This window comes from Myotis nattereri, assembly GCF_964212035.1.
Source record: "Myotis nattereri genome assembly, chromosome: 11".
Lineage (NCBI taxonomy): Eukaryota > Metazoa > Chordata > Mammalia > Chiroptera > Vespertilionidae > Myotis > Myotis nattereri.
This window is the reverse complement of record NC_138086.1, coordinates 17,294,828-17,320,051: the sequence shown is the minus strand read 5'-3', so window position 1 is coordinate 17,320,051 and position 25,224 is coordinate 17,294,828. Positions and strand designations below refer to the sequence as shown.

The following is a 25,224-nucleotide window of genomic DNA, read 5'->3' as shown; positions in this document are numbered from 1 at the left end:
AGAACTGGACAGTGCTATTCATCAGGCATGGTGTCAGATTCCTCGCATCACCTTTCAACATCTCGTGGAGTCAATGCCAAGAAGAATCACCGCAGTATTGAAGGCAAAAGGTGGCCCAACAAAGTACTGATGGGGAGGTCATAATAATCTGGCCACTCAGGGTATATAGATAGTTTAAACATAAAGAAATATGTTCTGGCCCTCACCAGTTTGGCTCAGCAGATAGAGCATCAACCTGGGGACCAAAGGGTCCCAGGTTCGATTCCGGTCAAGGGCACATGCCTGGGTTGCAGGCTCCTCTCCAGTTCGGGTCCTTGTCTGGGTTTGTGCAGGAGGCAACCAATTGATGTATTTCTCTCTGTCTTTCCCTCTCTCTTCAACTCTTTCTAAAAATCAATGAAAAATATCCTCAGGTGAGGACTAACAATGAAAAAAAAAAAAAGAAAGGAAGGAAGGAAGAAAGAAAAAGAAGAAAATAATTATGTTCTGTAACAGATAAAACATTTTCCTTGTTCCTCACAGAAAATGTAGGATTGTAGTGACTCTCACTGTACCCTAACCTGTGAGAGCAGAGCAGATTAATGGGTTTGGCACATCCCAACAATACCACTGCCTTGTGGCTTCATAGTTGGGGTTCTAAAAGGAAGTCTGAGGCCAGGGGAATAGAAGGTGTAGGGAAAAGTAAGAGTTCTGAGATATTCTACATTAAGAGTATAGCAGTCAGAGAGTGAGAGAAAGAGACAGCACAGTTAGCCTGTGGATCAGCTCTGGAAAAAAAAAAAAAACATACAAAAAAACTGCTCACATTTCTTTACATCTGTTGGAATTTAGAATTCATTTCCAGTAGCTATGTCCATGATTACCCAAGGAGAGAATAGCCAGATGCCATAGAACCCTGAGTCTTTGCTTCTAATAAAAGGCTAATACGCAAATCGTCCCATCAACTGGGAGTTCGACCAGGAGTTCTACCAGGGGGCAGGGCCAGCCAGCCTGCGGTCCCTCCCTTAGCCAGCCCCTCCCCATAGCCAGCCCAGCCTGATTGGCCCAGATAGGGGCAGGCTAGCCGGGCTCCACCCATGCACAAATTCGTGCACTGGGCCTCTAGTTTACACATAAATTTTCCAATCTGCTGCCCACAGTGAATCCATAGGAGCAGACACTTCTTCCTTGAGACCCAGCTGCACCTACACCATTTGGTGGCCCCTCTTCACCTTTTCCCATTCCCTTTGTCTATAGCTAATGGAGATCCTTTCAGAATGTCTTACTACCACCACCACATCATGTATTTGAAAAACACTTGCAAATCTCCAGGACAAACACATGCTGTCTTTTCTAACTAGCTGTGCTGCTGGGAGTCTAGAATCCATGCCCCAAGACCAGTCTTTCCCCCGCCCCCCCTAGGAATAACCTAATAAACCCTTTCTTTTAAAAAGACTTTCAACCCTAGAAGTTAAAATGTTTTAACAGCAGATAGATAAGGCATTCAAGTACCAACACTCTAGACTTTTGCAGGGAGTTGAAGGATAATTGTGTCTGCATCACTGAAAAGAATTTCGATCCTGTAATTAGATGCCTCCGTAGAATCAGAGAAAACAATGAATTTCAGTTCTTTTCCCTCATCTCTTCCCTCTTGTTTTTTTTCTCTCCCACCCACTCTCTGCTTCCTTCCGTCCATGACTGCAAACAGGAGAAAAGAGGAACACCAGGTTCTCAAGTTGATGGATTTTGTTGATGGCTTTTTGCATTCCAATTATTAACCACTCCATGTCAAATTTTAGTGTCATGAACATGTCAGTATCTTGTGTGTAATGATTGTGTTGAAACAATCCTGGCAGTTTCACAAGTAAAACAGATAATGTAAGTCCCAATATTCTAAGCTGGGGAACACTGGTAAGCAAGCTGCTGAGTTTTGAAATATGAATCCTGAATCCAGGGTTGAGATATTACTATTTGTCAAATTCAAAGGAAACTGTCACTCATGAGGTGCAGTAATTCAAAAGGTCTTCCCAATAATGACCCTTCAATGAGAGATGCTATCTTCAGAGTTAGTCTAAAAACGTGCACTTTAAAATGGTCATCTTGTTAATTTCAGCTAACATGTCCAGCTCTGAATTCACTACAGAAGGACTCATGGTGAGAAACAATGGTAAAGAGAAAAGCATTTCTGCTTCCCCCTTTGTTCTAAGCCAGAATCTAAATTTATCAAGGTGACTGAATGATGACAAGGAGGGCCACATGAGGAACACCAGGTTTGGGACAGGAAGCAGAAGCCAAAGGGATGGGGGAGCCAGCAACCCTTAGTAGGGTATTTTTGGGGAAAGGTAAGGCAGAGCAGATTGGAGAGTTTACGATGGGCTAGTTGGAGTATTTTCAGCTGCTCCAGGCCTTGGGGAGAGAAAAAAGTTTGACTCCAACCTCTTTGAGTTCCTGGCTGGATATGAAATTTAAACGGATAAAGATAGATCAAGAGGAGAAGAGTATACAAGTTTATTAATATACTAGAGGTCCAGTGCACAAAATTCATGCACTGGTGGGAGGAGGGGTCCCTCAGCCCAGCCTGCACCCTCTCCAATCAGACATCCCTCTCACAACCCGATACTGCTGGCTCCCAACCACTCACCTGCCAGCCTGCCTGATTGCCCCTAACTGCTTCTGCCTGCCAGCCTGATCACCCCCTAACCACTCCCCTGCCAGCCTGATTGATGCCTAAATGCTACCCTGCCAGCCCAGTCACCCCCAACTACCCTCCCCTGCTGGTCTGGTCCCCCCAACTGCCCTCTCTCCCCTGAAGACCCAGTTGCCCCCAACTGCCCCCCCTTACTGGCCTGGTACCCCCAACTGTCCTCCCCTGCTGGCCTGGTTCCCCTAACTACCCCCACTGCCAGCCTGGTCCCCCCTCAACTGCCCTCCCCTGCTGGCCTGATTGCCCACAACTGCCCTTCCCTGCTGGCCATCTTGTGGTGGCCATCTTGTGTGAAGGCATGATGGTCAGTTTACATATTACCTCTTTATTATATAGGATGTTTTATGAGACATGAGAACCTTCATAAGGAAATGGAGATGCAAGTGAACGGTTAAACCTGTGCATTTTTATGCTAGTGTTGCTGGTGGAAATTGTGTTTTTTCATGGGATCATGAGTAAAAGGTTCGGAGTGGGCCGAGGTCATGCACCTATGACATGAGGCCATAATATATCAAAAGAACTTTTATTTCTGGCACCTGGGTGCAAGTGGGCTGAGTCCGAAAAAGGAATCAGTGGAGACTGAAGGGAGAGGCAAGTTTTTATTAATTTCTGTTGGTTGCAAACAGACCTGCTGATGTAAGGGTCCAGCCTATCCTTGGTTCCTCCCAGCAGTTCACACCTAGTCGTTATCTAGGCTATGCGGTGCTCAAGGTCGCAAGCTTTCTGCAAGCTATCTGCTAAGCACAATAAGTTTTCTCTGTCCTCTTTTATTCTCTTTAACCCTTTCAGTGAGGAAGGCACGGTGACATGGAAATAGAAGGCTGCCCCTGGGTTTTCAATGCCCACTCTCTGTCTGCCCCATCATGGAAGAAATCTAATTTGTCTTCATCAAGGCAAAACAAAGGCCAGTGACTAGAGTTTCTGTTTCATAATAAAGCTTAGTCCTTTGGAGCCCGGGCAGTCTGTCGTGGGAGTGGAGGTGGGGGTGGGGTCCCAGATGGCTGCTAGACTTTTGGTTGCTGTAGAGAGAACATGCGAAGGAATGGGGTGAGTACGTGTTACTGGGCAAGGGTGTATTACTGGGGGAGACAGAGAATGACTTTCTTAGCTGGGAGTAAATTATCTCGGTGTTGGAAAGGACCAGCGGCTTTTTTAAAATAAGCAATCAATTTCCCAAGCATCCACAGGCCTGTACTGGGTCCACCTTCCAACCAATCCATTCTTTCCCGGGGAGACACTGATGGGCCTCTATAGTCATCATCTTGACTCCTATTGCACATGCCTCATAGGAGCACCTCCCCAGACATCATTTTGCTTACCTTCTCCTGCTCCCCTCACAATCTGGTATGGAAGGGCAGGGTGCTCCCTACATGGGGGAAGAGAGGGGTGTACACCCCCTTGGCAGGGCAATGCTGCCATCCCCCGGAGTGTGTGATGCTGATGAAATAGGCTGATGCTCCCTAGTTGATTATGCTTAATGATGTCTCCCTTTGCTCCTTTCCTTCATTAATATCTAACACTAGGTTTGATGAAAAGTGGACAGTCGTTCTTTAGTATTTTGTGTGGATCAAGTGGATGAGCCTGTGCTCTTAGAGCTCTTTAATGTTTACACCTTATGTATATAGCACAGACTACGGGCAAGTTCTGTTTACGTGTCCATTATCTCCAGCATCATACACCCTCCTGAAGAGCTGGGGTACTATATTATCTTCTTTGTACCTGAGCTATAAGCATGATCCCTGACAAAAATATTTGATCTAAATAGAAATACAACTTTGCTTTTGCAAATCTAATCAAATCAGAGTTATGTATTATATCAACTATTCCTGCCGAGTGTCTTTTACTATTTAGTGGTATCTTACTGGGTTCACGGCCAAGTCTGCATGGCAGAAGTCTACTGTTTTGGCATTCCATCTTACAACAGCCATAGAAGCACCTCTGTGTATGCAATAAAAATGTATTCATCTCTTTCCCACAGACACTTATTGAGTTATTTCTAAGGCCAAATGCTTTCCATGTATGATGCTACTTAATCCTCTCAAGGACCCTAAAAAGTATATATCATTGTCATTTTGTCAGAATGGAAGCTGAGTCAGGTTAACTAATTCTCTCAGACTCTTTTAGCTAGAAATGTTGGAAGCTGGGATTTATTTTTATAACTGTCCAATTCATGCTCTTTCCAATTTGCCTTGCTGCCTCTGTTTGTTCTGAATCCTGATCATCTGACAGCCAATAATAAATTCTAAGTAAACTAGTCCATATAAAGTGTCCTTTTCAGGTCATTATCAAATTGTCCCTTTTCATGGCTTTTTAAAAAAATATATTTTATTGATTTTTTACAGAGAGGAAGGGAGAGGGAGAGAGCGTTAGAAACATCCATGAGAGAAAAACATCGATCAGCTGCCTCCTGCACACCTCCTACTGGGGATGTGCCCGCAACCAAGGTACATGCCCTTGACCGGAATCAAACCTGGGACTCTTCAGTCCCGCAGGCTGACGCTCTATCCACTGAGCCAAACTGGTTAGGGCTTCATGGCTTTCTTATGCAAAGATGGCTTTGACAGTAGAATCATAATTGGAGTGGAGGATGAAGAACAGAGCTAAGGAAAAGGGCAGCCTTGGTCCAAGAGGACCCAAATTGTGAAGAGTGGTCATGACAACTCCCACTCTTAAAATTCTCTAGTCGTTCCCCATTGGATTTCATTTGTTCAACAAAAATTTAGTGGACACCTACTAAGACCCAGATATTGTTCATCACACTGTGGATATAGCAGCAAGTCAGATAGACCTAAACCTGTCCTCATGATGCTCACATTACAGAGAGTTGATGGGGGGTAAAATGTTATGATATGTGTGAATGGAAAAAAAATAGAGCAGGTCAAGAGGTTTGAGAGTGCCTTTATTGTAAAGTCATCATTTGGCCATCATCTTCTGTATACCACTGTCAACACCACACTCAATGTTCCTCCTCAAGTTCCTTCTGTCTCATGTTCCCACACACCTCACTGTTACTCATCTTCAAAGCCATAAACCTATGATCTCTTCCATGCCACTCTCAAAATTCTTCTCTGATACCTTCAAAGTCTTATTTGCATGCCAGAGTACTCGTTTTCTAAAACAATTAAAAATAATAAAAAGAGCACTAAACTTGCACTTGAATGGAATATTTCATTTTTCGACTTTACAATGGCTTTTATACAAACATCTTCTATCATACATACATTGACAGTAATTGTTTGTGTGAAATTAACTTCCTTCTCACAGTCGGTGTTGGAATAGCAGCTGCATTGAAAATGTTCAGCAAACTGTTTCAGGTCATCCATCGTAGGTGTCCCTAATATTCCAAATGTTCCATTTCCGAAACTTCCAATAACGAAATTCTTTGAGTTCAGATGGAGATATTCACTGGAATCTGCATCTTTCCTTGTGCACATACCTTGCTCCTGACAAAACACCTGGCTACACATTAGAGCTGCTAGGGTGATATTGACTATGTAAGGATTCATTGTTGAAATCATGTAATCGTGTAGTTTTTTGCAGGTGTCCTGTAAAATTATAAGAAGGTCAGCATATCAAAATCCAACTTAGTTCATATGTGAATTTACTCACTGCAATAGGAAATTGCTAAGGAAACATGAAAAAACAGACCCAGCAAGCATTTAGAATTATTTTATCTTCTTTACCTTAACTAACAAAATTATTCTGTTTTTTGTTAACATTTATAAGTTTCACATGTTATTTCATGCCACTGAAATAATTGACTGATTGAGGCTTAACATATCTTAGCCTTGGTCTTCTTTAATAATTTATAAACTAGTGGGGGGGGGGGCAGAATCTGCTCTGGAGTCCATCTTCCCTGATTGGATTGGACCCCCAGTGAACTTAGTTTCCTATCGGGGTGACCTTGGGCAAATGAATTAACCTGGCTGTTCTTTAGCTTCACCATCTGTAAAATAAGAATAATTATAGCATCTACCCCATGTTGTTGTGAAGATAAAAAAGAGATGAGGTGTATAAAAGTGTTTAGCCCAGGGCCCAGCATATTATTAGTTAGCCTTCAAGAAATTATAAATCAATGTAATAAGTACCACTTATTAAAACTTGTCAGATAAGTTTAAACAGCATTGGAGAGAGGGACTTCTAAATTGCTAGGTCAAAACAACTACACAGGTGCAACTAAGTATTCTTTACATTAAATGTTATGTATAGCTCGGGTTATGGATGCATTATAACAACTCTTTTCCAAATATACTTATTTTGCCGAGTATGAGTGATGAGGAATTAAATTATTCCTCTTGATATTAGTGCATTCTAAAACTGGGACACTGTCTTTTTAAAAACATAGGCGAGACTTGAAAAACCAAGATGGCGGCAAAGGTAAACACCGGAAATTGCTGCCTCGCACAACCACTTCAAAAATACAACTAGCCGAAACCGGTTTGGGTCAGTGGATAGAGCGTCGGCCTGTGGACTGAGAGGTCCCAGGTTCGATTCCGGTCAAGGGCATGTACCTGGGTTGCGGGCACATCCCCAGTGGGAGATGTGCAGGAGGCAGCTGATTGATGTTTCTCTCTCATCAATGTTTCTAACTCTCTATCCCTCTCCCTTCCTCTCTGTAAAAAATCAATAAAATATATTTTTAAAAAAATTCAACTAAATGACAAAACGGACATCACCAGAACCACAGGAAGGCTGGCTGAGTGGAAATTCTACAACTAGAAGGAAAGAGAAAAGCACGCTGAGACTCAGAGGAGGTGCGGAAGTGAAGTGCAGAGGTATGGAGGCATGCAGAAAGGGCTGGCAACTGAGGACACGGTTGTCTTTTTCAATCGGGAGGGAGACACAAGCTCCCGTCAGCTCTGACTCCAGTTCCGGCCCTGACTCCAGTTCCGGCCCTGACTCCAGTTCCAGGTGAGTCTCTGGGGACCCAGACTCATACGGGGAGAAACTGGACTGTCTGGCAGTAGGCGGAACTCGAGGGCAGCTTTCTCTCAAAGGTACTTGCAGCGATTACCCCGGGACACTGAGACGTGGGGCCCCTTAGGGTAGGACTGAGGATCAGCCATAGCTGTTTGCTCCACCCTATTGATTCCCTGAGATCCCACCCCACCCAAGCTGTGCGCAGAGGCTTTTGCATATGAATGCCCTGGCCCTTTGCAATCTAAAATTACCTAACAAACTGCAGCTGGTCAGAGAGACCCAGAACATCCAAAAGAAGGCCCAAGGCCCCACAGCAGCTTGCATTGCTTCACAGCTGGGCCTCATCTGGGCACCTCCAAATCCCAAACAAAGAAGAGGAATCTTCAGATCTCTCCATAGTTCCTGCTGGGTAGCCTCAGGCAGAGACTAAATTAGCACCTCCTTAGAGATACAAGAGCCAGTGTACTCAGTGGTCAGAGTGGACCATCCAGATTACAACTCCTCAGATCCACACACTCAGGGGGGCAGACTCAGTGAGCACCAAAGCCCCACTGAAGCAAGTCTTGCCCCTAAGGGTGTCTCCAGCACAGATGTTCTCCCACCTTAGTCACAGCTAATTCTCACAGCCAATTGGCCTGGAGGTTAATTCCTCCCAGTGATACCTACAACAATCAAGGCTTAACTACAACAAGACCGTGCACAAAGCCCACAAAGGGGTGCACCAAGAGTGTCCACTTTAGGTAATTGGGGAGGCTGAGCCACTGGGTTCTATAGGGCACCTAGCACAGAAAGCCACTCTATCAACACAGGGAAGCATAAAAAATGTGGAGACAAAGAAACAGGTCACAAATGACAGAAATGGAGGAAAGCAAACTACTGGATATAGAGTTCAAAACCAAGGTTTTTCAAGAATTTTCTAGAAACCCCCAATAAATTTAGTGAGACCCTCAAGAAATCTAGTGAGACCCTTGAGGTTATGAACAAGGACCAACTAAAAATTAAGCATACACTGACTGAAATAAAGAATATTATATTGAGTTCCAACAGCAGACCAGAGGATTGCAAGAATCAAGTCAAAGATTTGAAATACAAAGAAGCAAAAAACACCCAACTGGAAAAACAAAAAGAAAAAAGAATCCAAAAATATCAAGATAGTGTAAGGAGACTCTGGGACAGCTTCAAACGTACCAACATCTGAATTATGGGGATGCCAGAAGAAGAGAGAGAGCAAGATATTGAAAACCTATTTGAAGAAATAATGACAGAAAACTTCCCCCACCTGGTGAAAGAAATAGACTTACAAGTCCAGGAAGTGCAGAGAACCCCAAACAAAAGGAACCCAAAGAGGACCACACCAAGACACATCATCATTAAAATGCCAAGAGCAAAAGACAAAGAGAGAATCTTAAAAGCAGCAAGAGAAAAACAGTCAGTTACCTACAAGGGAATACCCATACGACTGTCAGCTGATTTCTCAACAGAAACTATGCAGGCCAGAAGGGAGTGGCAAGAAATATTCAAAGTGTTTAATACCAAGAACCTACAACCAAGATTACTTTACCCAGCAAAGCTATCATTCAGAATTGAAGGTCAGATAAAAAGCTTCACAGATAAGAAAAAGCTAAAGGAGTTCACCACCACCAAACCAGTATTATATGAAATGCTGAAAGATATCCTTTAAGAAGAGGAAGAAGAAGAAAAAGGTAAAGATATAAATTATGAACAACAAATACACATCTATCAACAAGTGAATCTAAAAATCAAGTGAATAAATAATCAAATGAACAGCATAAACTGTAGAATATAATAGAATCAGGGGCATAGAAAGGGAGTGGACTGACTATTCTCAAGGAGGGAAAGGGGTGTGGGGGTGCGGGAAGAGACTGGACAAAAATCGTACACCTATGGATGATGACAGTTGGAGGGTGGGGTGTAAGGGCAGAAGGTGTGGTGGGAACCGAGTGGAGGGAAGCTATGGGGGAAAAAAAGAGGAACAACTGTAATAATCTGAAGAATAAAAATTTAATAAAAATTAAAGATAAAATAAAAAAACATTGGAGATAGTCACTTTCTTTCCTGAACAACAGTATCGCGTGACCTGGCTGCACTAGTCCTTCAGCAGACCAAAAGAACTGGTGGTGGTAGCTCAGCAAGCAAGTCAAGGAATCTTGGCAGCTTTCTCTTGAATCTGTTTCTTGTTACCTTCTTTGGGATGATACCACCGATGGTAGGCAAAATAACGGCCTTCCAAGGATGTCCATGCCTTAACCCCCTGGAACCTGTGACTATGTTAACTTACAAGGCAAAAGAGACTTTACACATATGATTGAGAGTATGGACCTTCGGATGGGGAAATTAGATAAAATAAGGAGGAAAAAAAAAATCAAAGAATCAACCCAGCATTGCTGGCTTTGAAGACAGAGGAGAGGGCTGAGAAATATAGTGACTTCTAGGATCTGGAAATGACCCTTAGCCACAGCCAGCCAGAAAATAGAGATCTCATTACTACAAGCAAGAGGATATTGTTTAAACCACTGCTTGTTGTAATTTGTATGGCAGCAATAGAAAACCTACCCTGTTTTTAAATTGATTGTTTAGAGAAAGGAAGGGAGAGAGAGAGACACAAACATCGATGTGAAAAACATCGATCAGCTGCCCCCGCACACACCCCAACAGGGGATCAAGCAACCTGCAGCCTGGGTATGTTCCTTGACTTGAATCGAACCTGCCATCTTTTGGTGCATGGGACAATGCTCCAACCAACCACACCGGCCAGAGCAAGAAAACTTCTTCCTAATTCTCCAATAGCTTTGCATGGTGTTTAAAATAAAATTCAACTTCTCTCCACTTGTATATAGACTGATGTGATGTAATCCTTTTTTTTTTTTGCACTTTTCATAACAGCTTTATTGAGATATAAATTCACCTACCATACCCCTTCCTTCTTCTTTTACAACCTTCTCTCACCCACTTTACTTTAGACATCCTAGTTTTTTCACAAGCATGGCAGTTTCATTTCAAACTGCACTACTGTTCCCTCTGCTTGGAATATTCTTTCTTCTAGTGTCTAACATGGTTCCCTCTATCTTGTCCTTCAACTCATAGCTTCAATTAGACAGTGCCTTTCTCAGACACCTTTTCTACCTTTGTACATCTATTTTAATTCTCTGCATAGTTCATATCACATCAAATATTTTTTGTGTGTGCCTATTGTTTCTATCCCTCCAACTTTAACATAATTTCCATGAATGCAGGGACTTTGTCAACTTCAACACTGTATTCCTAGTGCCAAGAATATATGAGAATGCATATCAAGTTCAGATGACATTGCAGTTGTCCACAGAGACAAGAACTAGGCAAAAAGTGTAATGGAAAAATGAAAAGGATTTGAGAATCATTTGCCTACACAAGGTGTAGTCCTTGAAAAGATCTAAAACTAACTAAGAAAAATATTAGTAAGTCCTGGTTTATAGCATTTTTTTATTACCTATGGTGTAAATACTCCCACCATTGCAAGTTTTAACCTACGAACCTGATATCACTGAGTGCAAAATCATTATACAGTATGGTAGTATGGGGTGCAGTTAACACATCATTGTGTAATATTTCTACTTACAGAAACAATAGATGTGAACAACCCCAAGAAATGAAGTAATTGATACATTGTGGGTATTAATTACTTTAACACAATTTATTTTATTCTAAGTTTTTATAATTCAATTCTTAATAATTGCTGTGTTGAATAATGAGTTCACAAAATTTATGAATATTGAATAATCAGGTCTCATGAGCTGGAACCAATAGATGCTGGATCTATCACACCAATCCTATATAATAAAAGAGAAACATGTAAATTGACTGTCCCTCCACTACACCCACCAGCCAATCAGGAGTGAGTATGCAAATTAACCTGACAAAGCTGGCAGGTTACTTTGCATACACAGGCACCAGGTGGAGAGCAGAGCGGGAGAGCCAGCGGAGAGTGGAGCAGCTTGGGGAACTTGGCTCCCCAAGCTGCCTGATGGAGAACAGAGAGGGAGATCTGGCAGCTTGGAGGATTTGGCAAAGTGGGAGGCCATGGGATGGAGACAGAGCAGGAAGGAAAAACCAAGAGCATTGGGAGCACCAGGAATTCTGGGAATAGTAGTTCTGGTGTCAGCCCCAGGACTGGAAGCAGAAGCCCACAGCGCAGGGAGCACCAGGAATGCTGGGAATCATAGTTCTGGTGGCAGACGGATCTCCTAGACACTAGAGCAAAATAAGCCTGGAGCAAGTTACTGTTGTGGTGGGGGATGGAGGGAAAGCAAAGCTGAGAGACATAAGTAAAATCAGAGTGTCTAGATAAATTAAAGGGAAGATATCCTAAAACTTCCAGAAAATTTCCACCAATGAAGCAAAGAAAAAAAAATCCTCGCCAAAACCGGTTTGGCTCAGTGGATAGAGTGTCAGCCTGCAGACTGAAAGGTCCCAGGTTCAATTCCAGTCAAGGGCATGTACCTGGGTTGCGGGCACATCCCCAGTAGGAGATGTGCAGGAGGCAGCTGATCGATGTTTCTCTCTCATCGATGTTTCTAGCTCTCTATCTCTCTCCCTTCCTCTCTGTAAAAAATCAATAAAATATATTTTTTTAAAAAATCCTCTATTATTCTGTGAGCAACAAACCACACTGGGTTGGGGTCTCAGACAATTCACTCATATGATTGCAAAGACAGACAGAAACTCCCAGATTGGAGAGGGTGCAGGTCAGTCTGAGGGACCCCCACACTCCCCCAGTGCACAAATGTCATGCACCGGGCCTCTAGTCCTATATTATAGAGCGGTAATATGCAAATTGACCATCACACCCTCACACAAGATGGCTGCTCTCATGTGGGCACAAGATGGCCACCACAAGCTGGCCAGCAGGGAAGGGCAGTTAGGGGCAATCAGACCAGCAAGGCTAGGGCAGTTAGGGGAGACCAGGCCTGCAGAGAAGGGCACTTAAGGGTAACCAGGCCAGCAGGGGAGGGCAGTTAGGGACAACTGGGCTGGCAGGGGAGGGCAGTTAGGGGCAATCAGGATGGCAGGGGAGCAGTTAGGCATCAATCAGCCTGGGAGTGGAGTGGCTAGGGGATGATCAGGCTGGCAGGCAGAAGCAGTTAGGGACAATCAGGCAGGCAGGCGAGTGGTTGGGAGACAGCAGTCCTGGATTGTGAGAAGGATGTCCGACTGCTGAGGGAGCTACATCACCCCAAGCCAGCAGTCAGACATCCCTCAAGGGTTCCCAGATTAGAGAGGGTGCAGGCTGGGCTGAGGGACACCCCGGCCCCCCACGCAGTGCGCAAATTTTGTGCACTGGGCCTCTAGTTGATCTAATAAAATGGAATGAAAAGAAATGGTTTGCTTACATTTGATAACAATTGTTTTAAGTAAATTGAAACTGGATTTGCAATTACCAGTATCTCAAGTTGTCAGTGAATCTCAGGAAACATGATAAATAATCCATGACTATTGATTACAAATGACATAGAAAAATTGGGGGAATAATAATAGAACTAGCATTCAGAATTATCATAATTGGGAAAATTGGCAAAAAATATAGAACAGAATCCATAGGGAGAAATTATAAAGCAATGTCATTAAATAGAAAATAGTGACATTAAAGTTGAAGAACTGTCCCTGTATGAATAATACTGAAGACAGTCTGAGTTCCTTGATAAGTTTGTGAATCTAAAATAAAAGTGCAAGTTAAGAAAAGTGTGACAATTAAATAGTATGTCACATAATTCTACTAATTGGGGGATGCCTGATTCATTCCTTATCAGAGTAACGGAGTTCTCAGGTCATAAAAAAAAAAAAAAAAAGGTAGTACAGAGAATTTATAAATGGTTCATCATAAACCATCAAGGACCCTTGAAAAATAAGTTTATAAGTCTGGGAAAACTACTAATGAAAACTAGGAATATACTTAGGTGAATTATAATCTACACTAATAAAAGAGAAAAATGGTAATTGGCGTACAGCGATACCGTTTTCATTGGCTAATCAGGGCTATATGCAAATTAACTGCCAACTAAGATTGGCAGTTAACTGCCAACAAGATGGCGGCTAATTTGCATATGTAGGCACAATGCAGGGAGGCAAAAGGGAAAGCAGGAAGAAGCCCCCTGCCACTGACAGTGATCGGAAACCCAGGGGGGAGCTAAGAGCTGGGGGGCCGGGCAAAGGCGGCCCCAGGGCCGCCTTTGCCCGGCCCCCCAGCCATGATCGGAGAATCAGGCGCCTTTGCCGCCCTGGCCAGTGATAGCAGAAAGTAGGGGTGGAGCCAGCGATGGGAGCTGGGCACGGTCGAAGCTGGCAGTCCCAGGAGCTAGGGGTCCCTTGCCTGGGCCTGACACCTCTGCCGGAGGCCTCAGGCCTGGTCAAGGGGCCGATCCGGTGATTGGTGATCGGAGGGTGATGAGGGTCAACTCCTCTGGCCGAGGCATCAGGACTGGGTGGGGGGCGGAGCCGGGGACTGGGGGGATACGATGGTCCCCTTGCCCAGGCCTGAAGCCTGAGTCAGAGGCATCAGGCTTGGGCGGGGGGTGGAGCAAGCAATCAGAGGGAGATGGGGGTCCCCTGCCCAGGCATGATTCCTGGGTCAGAGGCCTCAGGCCTGGGCGGGGGCCAGAGCCAGTGATCGGGGGGAGATGGGGGTCCCCTGTCCAAGCCTGACACCTCTGGCGGAGGTGTCAGGCCTGGGCAAAGGGCCGATCAGGCGATCGGAGGGTGATGGGGGTCAACGCCTGAGGGCTCCCAGTATGTGAGAGGGGGCAGGCTGGGCTGAGGGACACACCCCCACACACACACCCAGTGCACGAATTTCGTGCACCGGGCCCCTAGTATTTAAATAATTCTCTGACATATGCCGAAACCGGTTTGGCTCAGTGGATAGAGCGTCGGCCTGCGGACTGAAGGGTCCCAGGTTCGATTCCGGTCAAGGGCATGTACCTGGGTTGTGGGCACATCCCCAGTGGGGGATGTGCAGGAGGCAGCTGATCGATGTTTCTCTCTCATGGATGTTTCTAACTCTCTCTATCTCTCTCCCTTCCTCTCTGTAAAAAATCAATAAAATATTTAAAAAAATAATAATAATTCTCTGACATATGAAAGATTTTGCAAAAGGAACATATATATCTTTCTCTAAATTTATATTTTATGTTATTTCTCTTTATTGGGGATCAAACCAGAGACAATAGAAGTCTACCAAATAGTCAAAAGGGCTCAGATTATCTTGAAAGTATTTGACTTTCAAAAGATGAGTTTTGTTAAGTACTTTTATAAATGAAGTCAAAATATAACTGGTCTCTAAGGACAAGAGATCAAAAGGTTTCTTCTGGTCTTAGAGTACAGTCTCTTCTCTGTGGGTCATAGGATAAGACCCCTGGGCCATGAACTTTATTAGACATTCTTCATGGCACCTACATCACTAGTATTTCCACATCCACCAGAGAAAAAGTTCAGCTCCAATTCAGTAGTGTCCATGTGAGAGCTTTACTCTGAGACAAGAGGATCAAAGCAGTGGAAGATAAAGCCCTGAGATGGAGAATCAAACAAGGATGAAAGTAAAGGAAGAGAGAAAATGATGAGGCCATGATAGTTAAAGGCTTTTTGAACAAAATAAAATGCATTAGAAGAAAAATGAATAAAATTCATACTCTACAGACCAAAACAGACATTTTTTTTCCCTCATAAAACAAGTTTTACTTAAAATAGACACCACTAACTATAACTTGTGAGAAATAAAGAAGGGTTCCTTTTTCTTCCAGTTAGGGAAGCTTTGAATAATTTACTAATATTTTCAAAAAAATAGCTCCCAAGAACCCCCATCCCAATTTACTCTTTGCACAGCCCTCACCACACTGCTCCTAAAGTCTTTCCCACCTCAGAGGCAATTTCTTCAAGCCAAAAACCTTGAAGTCATTTTAACCACTACTCTCATCTATCCAACTCACCCAACCTCTCAGCCAATCCTCTCAGTTCTACTGTTGAATTATATTCAAAACCCAAACAGCTATGGTCCACGCCATCAATAGCCTACTTTCCCTGCTCCCACTCTTGCCCCTCTAAAACCTACTCTCAACTCAACTGTCACTCTTCTGAAATGTTCATTAAAATTGCCACTCTTCTGCTCAACCTTCTAGAGCAGCGGTTCTCAACCTGTGGGTGAGACCCCTTTGGGGGCCGAATGACCCTTTCACAGGGGTCACCTAAGACCATTGGAAAACACATATATAATTACATATTTTTTGTGATTAATCACTATGCTTTAATTATGTTCAATTTGTAACAATGAAATTGGGGGTCGCCACACATGAGGAACTGTATTAAAGGGTCACAGCATTAGGAAGGTTGAGAACCACTATTCTAGAGGCTTTCCAGCTCTGAGTAAAAGCCTATCACGGCCTATAAAGTCCCATCTCTAATCCTCTGTTATCTCACTGACCACACCCTTTAACACTCTCTTTCTTGCTCACTGCACTCCAGTCACATTGACTTTCTTGCTTTTTTTTGAAAAGCACATTCTGGCCTCAAAACTATTGCACTTACCATCCCCAGGTATCAAGAGACTTGGTCCCTTATTTCCATCAAGTCAATAATCCAATGGGACTTCAGAGAGGCCCGTTCTATGACTACCACACCTTAAATAATATGATTCCATCATTATCTTGCCTATACTGCTTCATTGCACTTATACATCAGTTACCTGACATATCTATACTAATAAAAGGGTAGTATGCTAATTAGACCAGATGTCTTCCAGACAATCATCCAGATGTCCTTCCTGACAAAGCCGCAGCAGCTGCCTGAGGCTCAGGCAAGCCATGGATGGTGGCTGTGGCTGCCCAGGGCCAGCCCGAGGCTCAGGCAAGCCACTGCAGGGGCCCAAGGCTCAGGCAATGAGGGCCGGGCCGAGGCTCAGGCAGCCACGGCTGCTGGCAGTGGCAGCAGTGGAGACATAATGAGGCATCACCTTCCCCGATCATCCAGTCGCCTCCTGCAGAGGGAGGCTAGACTGTGGCTTAGGCCCACTCCCCGCCATCAGTAGGACATCCCCTCATGGCTCCTGGACTGTGAGAGGGGGCAGGCTGGACTGAGGGACACCCCCCTCCAGTGCATGAATTTTCGTGCATTGGGCCTCTAGTCCTATATAATAAAAGCATAATATGCAAATTGACTGAACGGCAGAACAACCGGTCACTATGATACACACTGACCACCAAGGGGCAGACACTCAATGCAGGAGCTGTCCCCAGCCCACAGGCTCCAGGCCAGCCAGGACAGGTGCCAGCGGGGGCCCACTGATTGCCCCACTGGTCACCCCACAGATCAGCTCTGATCACTGGCCAGGCCTAGGGACCCTACCTATACATGAATTTCATGCATCGGGCCTCTAGTTATGTATATAATGTTGTATTCCACTTATGAGAATACTAGAGGACCAGTGCACAAAATTCATGCACTCAAGGGGGTTCCTCAGCCCGGCCTGCACCCGGCTTGCAGTCCAGGAGTCCTTAGGGGATGTCCAACTGATGCCGGAGCGGGCCTACACCAGCAGTCAGACATTCTTAGGGCTGCCACAGAGGTGGGAGAGGCTCCTGCCACTGCTGCTGTGCTCACCAGCTGTGAGCCCAGCTTCTGGCTGAGTGGTACTCCCCGCATTGGAGTGCATTGACCACCAGGGATCAGCTCCTGCATTGAACATCTGCCCCCTGGTGGTCAGTGCACATCATAGCAACTGGTCATTCTGCCGTTCAGTAAATTTGCATATTAGCTTTTTATTATATAGGATAGGTTCATGGTGAAAGAACTTTGCTATGTTCACTGCTGTAGTTCTAGCATCTAAACAATTACCTGGTACTTAATCAATAAGCCAAGGTTGGGAACTTTTCCTGTAAAGGACAGACAGCAAATACTTTGGGGTTTTTAAATGAGATAGTCTTAGTTATTCCTTTGTACTATAAAAGCAGCCACAGATACCTAAACAAATGAGCTTGACTGTTCCAATGAAATTTTACTAATAGACACTGACATTTAAACTGCACATAATTTTCATGTATTATTAACTATTTTTTTGTTTTTTAAATCCATTTTAAAAATGTAAAAATCACTCTTAGCACCAAAACCGGTTTGGCTCAGTGGATAGAGTGTCGGCCTGCGGACTGAAAGGTCCCAGGTTCGATTCCGGTCAAGGGCATGTACCTGGGTTGCGGGCACATCCCCAGTGGGAGATGTGCAGGAGGCAGCTGATCGATGTTTCTCTCTCATCGATGTTTCTAACTATCTCTCTCCCTTCCTCTCTGTGAAAAATCAATAAAATATACTTAAAAAAAAAAACACTCTTAGCTCATGTACAGGAAGAAGCAAGCAGTAGGCCAGATTTGGCCTATGGACATTGCTTGCTGACCGTTGCAATAAAACTGTCACCGAATCACTAAATGACTAAGTGGATAAAGCAGTGCTTAATGAAGAGTCGTTGAATGAGTGAAAGAATGAATAAATGCATTCATTCTTTTGAAAAGAGCTATAGCATGGTGTAATAGAAAAGAAAAAAAAACACACACACCAAACACTGTCTGAAGACTGGGACTGTACTCCTAGAGAACTTCAATTTCTGTCTCACTGAATTTCTGTTTTCTCACTGAAAAACAAGTACAATATTTTCTGCTCCCCAAAATAACCGCACAATGATAGTATGATTTAGTCAGCCAGTATTAAGCACCTCCTACTGTGTGCCAAGTATAGTGCTCATTTTATTACTTAATACCTCAACAATCCTCAAAAACATTAAAAGTAGAAATGTTTGCATCTATGTCTTATCAATTCAACTTACCACACTGTGGCTTAAATTGAGGCTCCCCCAGATTATAAGTCCAGAGGCACCTAGAGAAATGGTTTCACCAAGTGTATGTATAAGGTCCTCCTGGCAAATGAGACAGAAAAAGTTAGCAGATATGCATAATAAAATAAAAGTGTTATACGTAGGACAATAACACCAAAGCTAAGAATGATGACCCAACAATAATAATTTAAATTTTACATAATTTCCATGTATTATGAAATACAATTTTTCTTTTGTTTTCCCCACTATATAGTTCCATCTTTCACACTACTAATACCCTACTATTAAAAAATACAGGTATTCTATTATTTTTAGTTACTTCTATTGACAGCAGAGCAGGCCCATGAAAGAAAAAAAAAAAAAAAACCTGAGAAAATATATGGCCTCTACTACCTAATCTCCCATGATTGCTAAGATGCTTGCATTAAAATGAAATGTATTCTTATTTGACATGCATGTGATAATGCAGAACTATATATGTGCATATTCCTAAAGGATATTAAAAGCTAAGTTTCATTCCCTTCAAAAATGATGTTAAGCTGCAAAACTTTTATTCTCCAGAGCATTTGATATCTTGCTCCCGGCATATCATTGTCAGTTTAGCTCAAATTCTCATTAAAAAAAGTTTTAATGATGTTAAATTCCATCACATGCTATTTGTGGGCTCTATTTCATAGTCCTCATGCCTTGATTTGCTTACCTGAGATAGGTATTTTGAAGAATCATCAGTAAAAACTGGGCGAGTATATATATAAACCGGAAGTGGACTTTTTTCATTGGATACTACAGAAACCCGAATGGCTTCCTTAACACGGTTCCGGACAAAGGGTGCAGCCTTAGGAGAATTCATTAAGTGGGTATTCAAATAAATGGATGGGAAAAGGGCAGTGCTTTCATTCCACAACCAGTTGAGTTCATCATTTCTTTTCTTTTCTATATCAAAGCACACCCCAGTGTAATTGGGTTTAGTATATTGATGATTGTAACAATCAGGAAAAAGATAAAAACCCCATAAGTATTTCGTTCGAAGTTTTTTTCCCAGTTTCAAAGTCTGTACCATGAATTTCCTTCCTTCTTTTTCAAACTCTTCTTTGGCTTTTTCGGTGGCTTCTTCGAGAGTAAATGCTGGATTTTGTCGCTGAACCAGCAGAATAGACTCATTCTTGTAAATATCTTTAGGTTTCCAGTTTCTTGCCCAGATAGGCCTCCATTCTTCCCAATCAATGATGGCCAAGCCGGGCTGGTCCTTTGGTATGTAAAACTCAATGTCTTTCTTAGCTTTATCCAGATGCGATTGTGTGTCACCCATCTGGGGGATTCCTCCGTGCTCTTTTTTGCCGTTCTTATCTATATGAGGATAATAGCCAAGTCTATCAACATAAAATAATATGACAGGTTGTCCTACAGCATCTCTTTGGGGGTTTCCTATTAAAGAGAAGAGGCTCAAATCTATCGACACATGAAACTTCTTAGGACAAGGCTCAGTTGGGGCATTCCAGGCCCAGAGGAAAGAAACATTGGGGAGCATAGGGGTTGCTCTGTAGTCCTTAGTGAAGCAGCATGGGATCAGAAGGAAGATGAACACAACCTGAAATGCTCCACTGGACCCAACAAAGCTCCTAAAGAAGATATACTTGAACCTTAGCACTCCCATGGCAAAGAGAATGACTGCAAGAATCACATCTCTTCCTACACACTTTGGTTTATCCAATGTTTGATGCAAGATGTAGGCATGGGAGACAGACTCGTGGAATGAAGCCTCTTTGATGGGTAAAGGTATATAACGATATTACTTTTCAATACTATTCTTCCTGCTTCATGTTTCAGGGACATATTGCAAGTTGCTGCATCTATAACTGAAAAAGGAAGAAATATTGAATCTGTGGTTATACTGCATTTCTGTATCAGAGATTGTAAGCTTTACCAAATTCTTAACTTTGAGTACAGGGAGTTTAACTCAATCTTTGAAGATGGAAGACTCCTGTATTTGAATTAATGAAGTCATTTCCTCTTATGTATGATACAACCCCTATAATCACTAACATTTGTCTCCTTTTCCCAAATCATGACTCTGCAGCTGCGACAGGTGTACGCAGCTATTTTTCCTTGTGCCTTCCCCATTGTGCAGAATGCTGTATCGATCAATGCCTTAGCAAAGCCCCTTAAATAAAAATAATTTCTAAGTTGTACCTCTCCTTCCTGTTTAGTTTTTTAAAGACCAATTTATAGTGTTCTGCCAAAATTTAAAACAACCTCTCAGAATTGTGAGGTTTTATCTTATTTTATTTGGGGGGCGGGGGGAGGCAGGTACAAGAAAAGGCAAAATTCACTTCTGAAATAGTAAGTCAAAAGTTTTGCCTAAATCTGCTGACACAGTCAAAATGGCCTATTGAAGTACTATTTAGAACAGATCCTTATTGTATCTCAAAGTAATTTACTCTCATGTTTAAAGTTAATAAAACATTTTAGGACTTTATATCTTCCCCCATATAATTCCTCATCACTTTCTCACAATCCTTTTGTCTTGCCATACCTGCACAATTTATCATTCTTTCTTTAAATGATATATAAGCTCTCAGACCCTATGCTTGGTATTTCATTTCTTTTCCATAAAGTCTCCCAAGCCACATGAAAATACTAACACCAAATAAAAATTTTTACGCTTTTCTTCTGTTAAATCTCCCTTTGGTCAGTTTAATTCTCAAGCCCAGTCACAAAATCACCTCCCCTACAGAATTTTACATGGTCAATTTTGTCTTTAATGTCCTCCCACTCAATGTGAGGAAATTTTCTTGTCTCAACAAGAAACCATTTTGATGATGTGGTTTCAACAAATTTCCACTGGAGAAGAAATCCTTTTATAGCATGTGTTCAAATTACCCAAATTTAGCAATCAAAGATATTATTATATTAGTATCTATTTATAGAATCTGGATACCTGATAAAGTATATACAGCATAAATATATGCATGTGTCTGTCAAGAGGTATATTAACTATCAGTAAATTTATATAAGACATTAAATCAACCTTAAAGCTTTGGCCTCACTTTCCTTTTATATATATTAGGGACAAATTTTATATATATATTTTCAAAAAAATCAAGAAGAGTAAGATTTATATCTGGCGTGAGTAAAAACTTTTTTGAAAATAAAAATAATGGCAAAGTCACAGAAGCCATTTGTATTAAGACATCTACCAGTGAAATATCATAAGATAAATGGGTTTGCACCTGTTCTATTAGCAATAACCAGTGTTTCTCTTCCTTTGACCAGTCAGATGTCTTTTGTTTGAATTATCAATATCATAATTACTTCTTCTACATAGGAGATTATATCAAGGATACAAATGGCCACTGTAGTCTAACACAAACAGAAAACACCTATCTGTTCATAAATTACTTTTTAAAGAAATATATTTTAATTGAGTTCAGAGAGGAAGGGTGAGGGAGAGAGAGAAACATCAAAGACGAGAGAGAATCATTGATTGGGTGCCTCCAAAACACCCCCTACTGGGGATCAAGCCCACAGCCCTGGTATGTGCCCTTGACCGGAATTGAACTCGGGACCCTTTAGTCTGCAGGGCAGTGCTCCATCCACTGAGCCAAACCAGTAATTCATAAATTACTTTTGTCCAAAGGTGATAGGGACCCAAATGGCACCAACATAACTAAGCACATTTAATAATGCTGAAGATTAATGCCATTAGAGAAAACTATATGAGCTCAGCTCCATAAGAGCATGCAACAGGTATTTTTTGCTCTTATTACTTGAGATACCTGACTTTTAAATGACCACCTAGGATGCAGACTGTTTTTTTTTTCTTCTTCTTTAGGATAGAGAACTGGTTCAAAAATCTCATCAGCTTTAAGTGATTTGTTAGTTATCTTTCTAAAAAGCTTTGTTCTGTGGTTTAGCTTGGGAATGCACATTTTGTGAAAGCAAAACTCTGGCTGAAGTCTCAAGCAACCAAGTATTTCCCCAGCATATTCATCTCTTCCTCCACTTCTGAGGAATGCACGGCGACTCAGTCTAGGTCAATTTTTAGCCAGGATCTAAAGGAAAATACAACCCAAATCGTTTACTATTCACATGAAAGTCCTATTTCTTTGAACAAGAAGGGTTATGTGGTTACAGGTTCTTATGGGCAGAAGGAGTAAGTATCTCATTCTGTGGATCCTACCTTGCACCTCTGGTGTAACCCTCTTTGCTTTGGACACTTTTTAGCCTCCTTTCTGAGCCCAGAGAGACGTCTCTCAGAGACTGTTCTACCGGACAGCCTTGCCCAATGGCTCAGACTGTGGAGGTGTTAATCTCTGATTGCCACCAAGGCTACTTTAAATGTATCAAGGCCCTCACAAAAATTGTACTTATTACTTAACACCACTCCCAGTTTGCTTTCTTTTTTCTTTTTTTATGGAATCATTTTGTTAAAATCTTTATTGTTAAAAGTATTACATATGTCCCCTTTTCCCACATCGGCCCCCTCCAGCTCACCCCTGCCCCCCGCCCCCTGACCCAGGCCCTCACCACCTGACTGACCATGGGTTGTGCATATATACATAAGAGGTCTTTGGTTGGTTACCTCCCACCCACCCACCCTCCCCCACCTTCCCTCTGAGATTCCACACTCTGTTCCATGCTTCCATGTCTCTGGATCCACTTTGTTCATCAGTTTATTTTGTTAATTAGATTTCATATATGAGTGAGATCACGTGATACTTGTCTTTCTCTGACTGACTTATTTCACTTAGCATGATACTCTCCAGGTCCCTCTATCCTGTCTCAAAGGGTAAGAGATTCTTCTTTTTTATATCTGCATAGTATCCCATGGTGTAAATGGACCACAGCTTTTGTATCCACTCATCTACTGATAGGCAATTGGGCTGTTCCGGATGTTAGCTATTGTAAATGTGCTGCTATGAACATAAGGGTGTATAAATTCTGATTGGCATTTCAGGTTTCTTAAGATATATTCCTAGAAGTGGGATCATTGGGTCAAATGGCAGTTCCAGGTTTAATTTTTTGAGGAAACTCCAAACTGTTTCATAGTGGCTGCACCAGTCTGCATTCCCACCAGCAGTGTACTAGGGTTCCCTTTTCTCCACATCCTCACCAGCACTTGTCATTTTTTAATCATTTGTTGATGGTAGCTATTCTGACAGGTGAGCCAGTTTGCTTTCAAATTTGAAATGTCTGTCTCTTTTGTTAGACTGTAAGGTCACCACTGTGTCCCTAATTTCCAGAACTGTGCCTAGTACCTGAGTACTTCATTGAATTGGTGAATGAGTGAATCTATCTATTCATCATTAATCCTTTCATCAAATAATTTCTTCCTTTTCCCCAGTTTCAATCATTCTCTCAAAGCACAAGCTCAACTATTAGAAAAATCCAATTTATCTTATGCTACCCATTAAAAAAAAAAATTGAAGAGGTGACAACTATCAACTTTAAGTAACAATAGTTACTTTTGACCTTACATTGTTCTATGGAAAGTAAGATGTGTTGTTTTTTTTAATTGATTTCAGAGAGGAAGGGAGGAGAGAGAGAGAGAAACATCAATGACCCGAAAGAATCATTGATCAGCTGCCTTCTTCACCCCTCACAATGGGGATCAAGCCAGCAACTTGGGCGTGTGCCCTGACCAGGAATCAAACCGTGACCTCCTGGTTCATAGGTCATTGCTCAACCACTGAGCCACACCAGTAAGATGCATTTTAAAGGTTACAAATTGCCAAAACCGGTTTGGCTCAGTGGATAGAGCGTCAGCCTGCGGACTGAAAGGTCCCAGGTTTGATTCTGGTCAAGGGCATGTACCTGGGTTGCGGGCACATCCCTAGTAGGAGATGTGCCAGAGGCAGCTGATCTCTCTCATCGATGTTTCTCTCTCATCGATGTTTCTAACGCTCTATCTCTCTCCCTTCCTCTCTGTAAAATATCAATATATTTAAAAAAAAAAGTTACAAATGATCAGGGACTATAAAGGTAACATAATCTAATATAATCTTATTTTCTCAGAACTGCCCCCAACTGCTGCCCTTTCTTTAGCTAATGGTGCATACAGTCCAAGATTAGAATACTAGTGCCCCATAGCAGTACTAGAAATATTCATTGGTGTCTCCCTTTACAGTGTCTTTTTCCTCCCTCTTTTTACATTGACTTTTAACCTTTTTCTATCTTAACAGAATCTTCCACTTCATGGCTTCAACTCCTGGCAAAAGGGTTAGGAGCTCAGGTTTAGAAAAGGGTTGAGGCTTTATTTCTGTTTTTAGCTGTATTAAGTGACCGCTGAAGGATTAAAATTATATAATCTTCAGGTATCACTTAACTCTAAAAACACATTGGTAATACCTAAATCAATTTCACTCCCAGGGATGCTGGGATGAGGCGTGCAGTGCTGGCTAGGAAGCTCTGTAAATCTGAAGTGCAGCGTCACTTCCCCTGGACCACCGACATTATTAAATCTTGCTTATTACAGTTCATTCGCATTTACTCCAAATTATGAGAGGCAGCTGTCATAAGGTGTGGAGAGAGTTGTTTTTAACCTATAGCACCCATAAAAGCCAATCTGTAATTAGATTAAAGGTCTCTCTAGCCGAAACCGGTTTGGCTCAGTGGATAGAGCATTGGCCTGCGGACTCAAGGGTCCCAGGTTTGATTCCGGTCAAGGGCATGTACCTGGGTTGCGGGCACATCCCCAATAGGAGATGTGCAGGAGGCAGCTGATCGATGTTTCTCTCTCATCGATGTTTCTGACTCT

The 25,224-nt window shown here is 42.5% G+C and overlaps 1 protein-coding gene across 1 annotated transcript in view; it reads right to left on the bottom strand.

Moving 5' to 3' along the window:
- LOC308527319 (hyaluronidase-4-like) overlaps positions 1–25,224 on the bottom strand; it is a gene marked incomplete at both ends in the record, with an annotated part of 98,524 nt that overhangs the window by 35,341 nt on the left and 37,959 nt on the right. Inside the window, one exon of the mRNA XM_081102636.1 lies at positions 19,168–20,228. Within this exon, the coding sequence (XP_080958762.1) occupies positions 19,168–20,228 (1,061 nt within the window). The remainder of the gene's footprint in view (positions 1–19,167; positions 20,229–25,224) is intronic.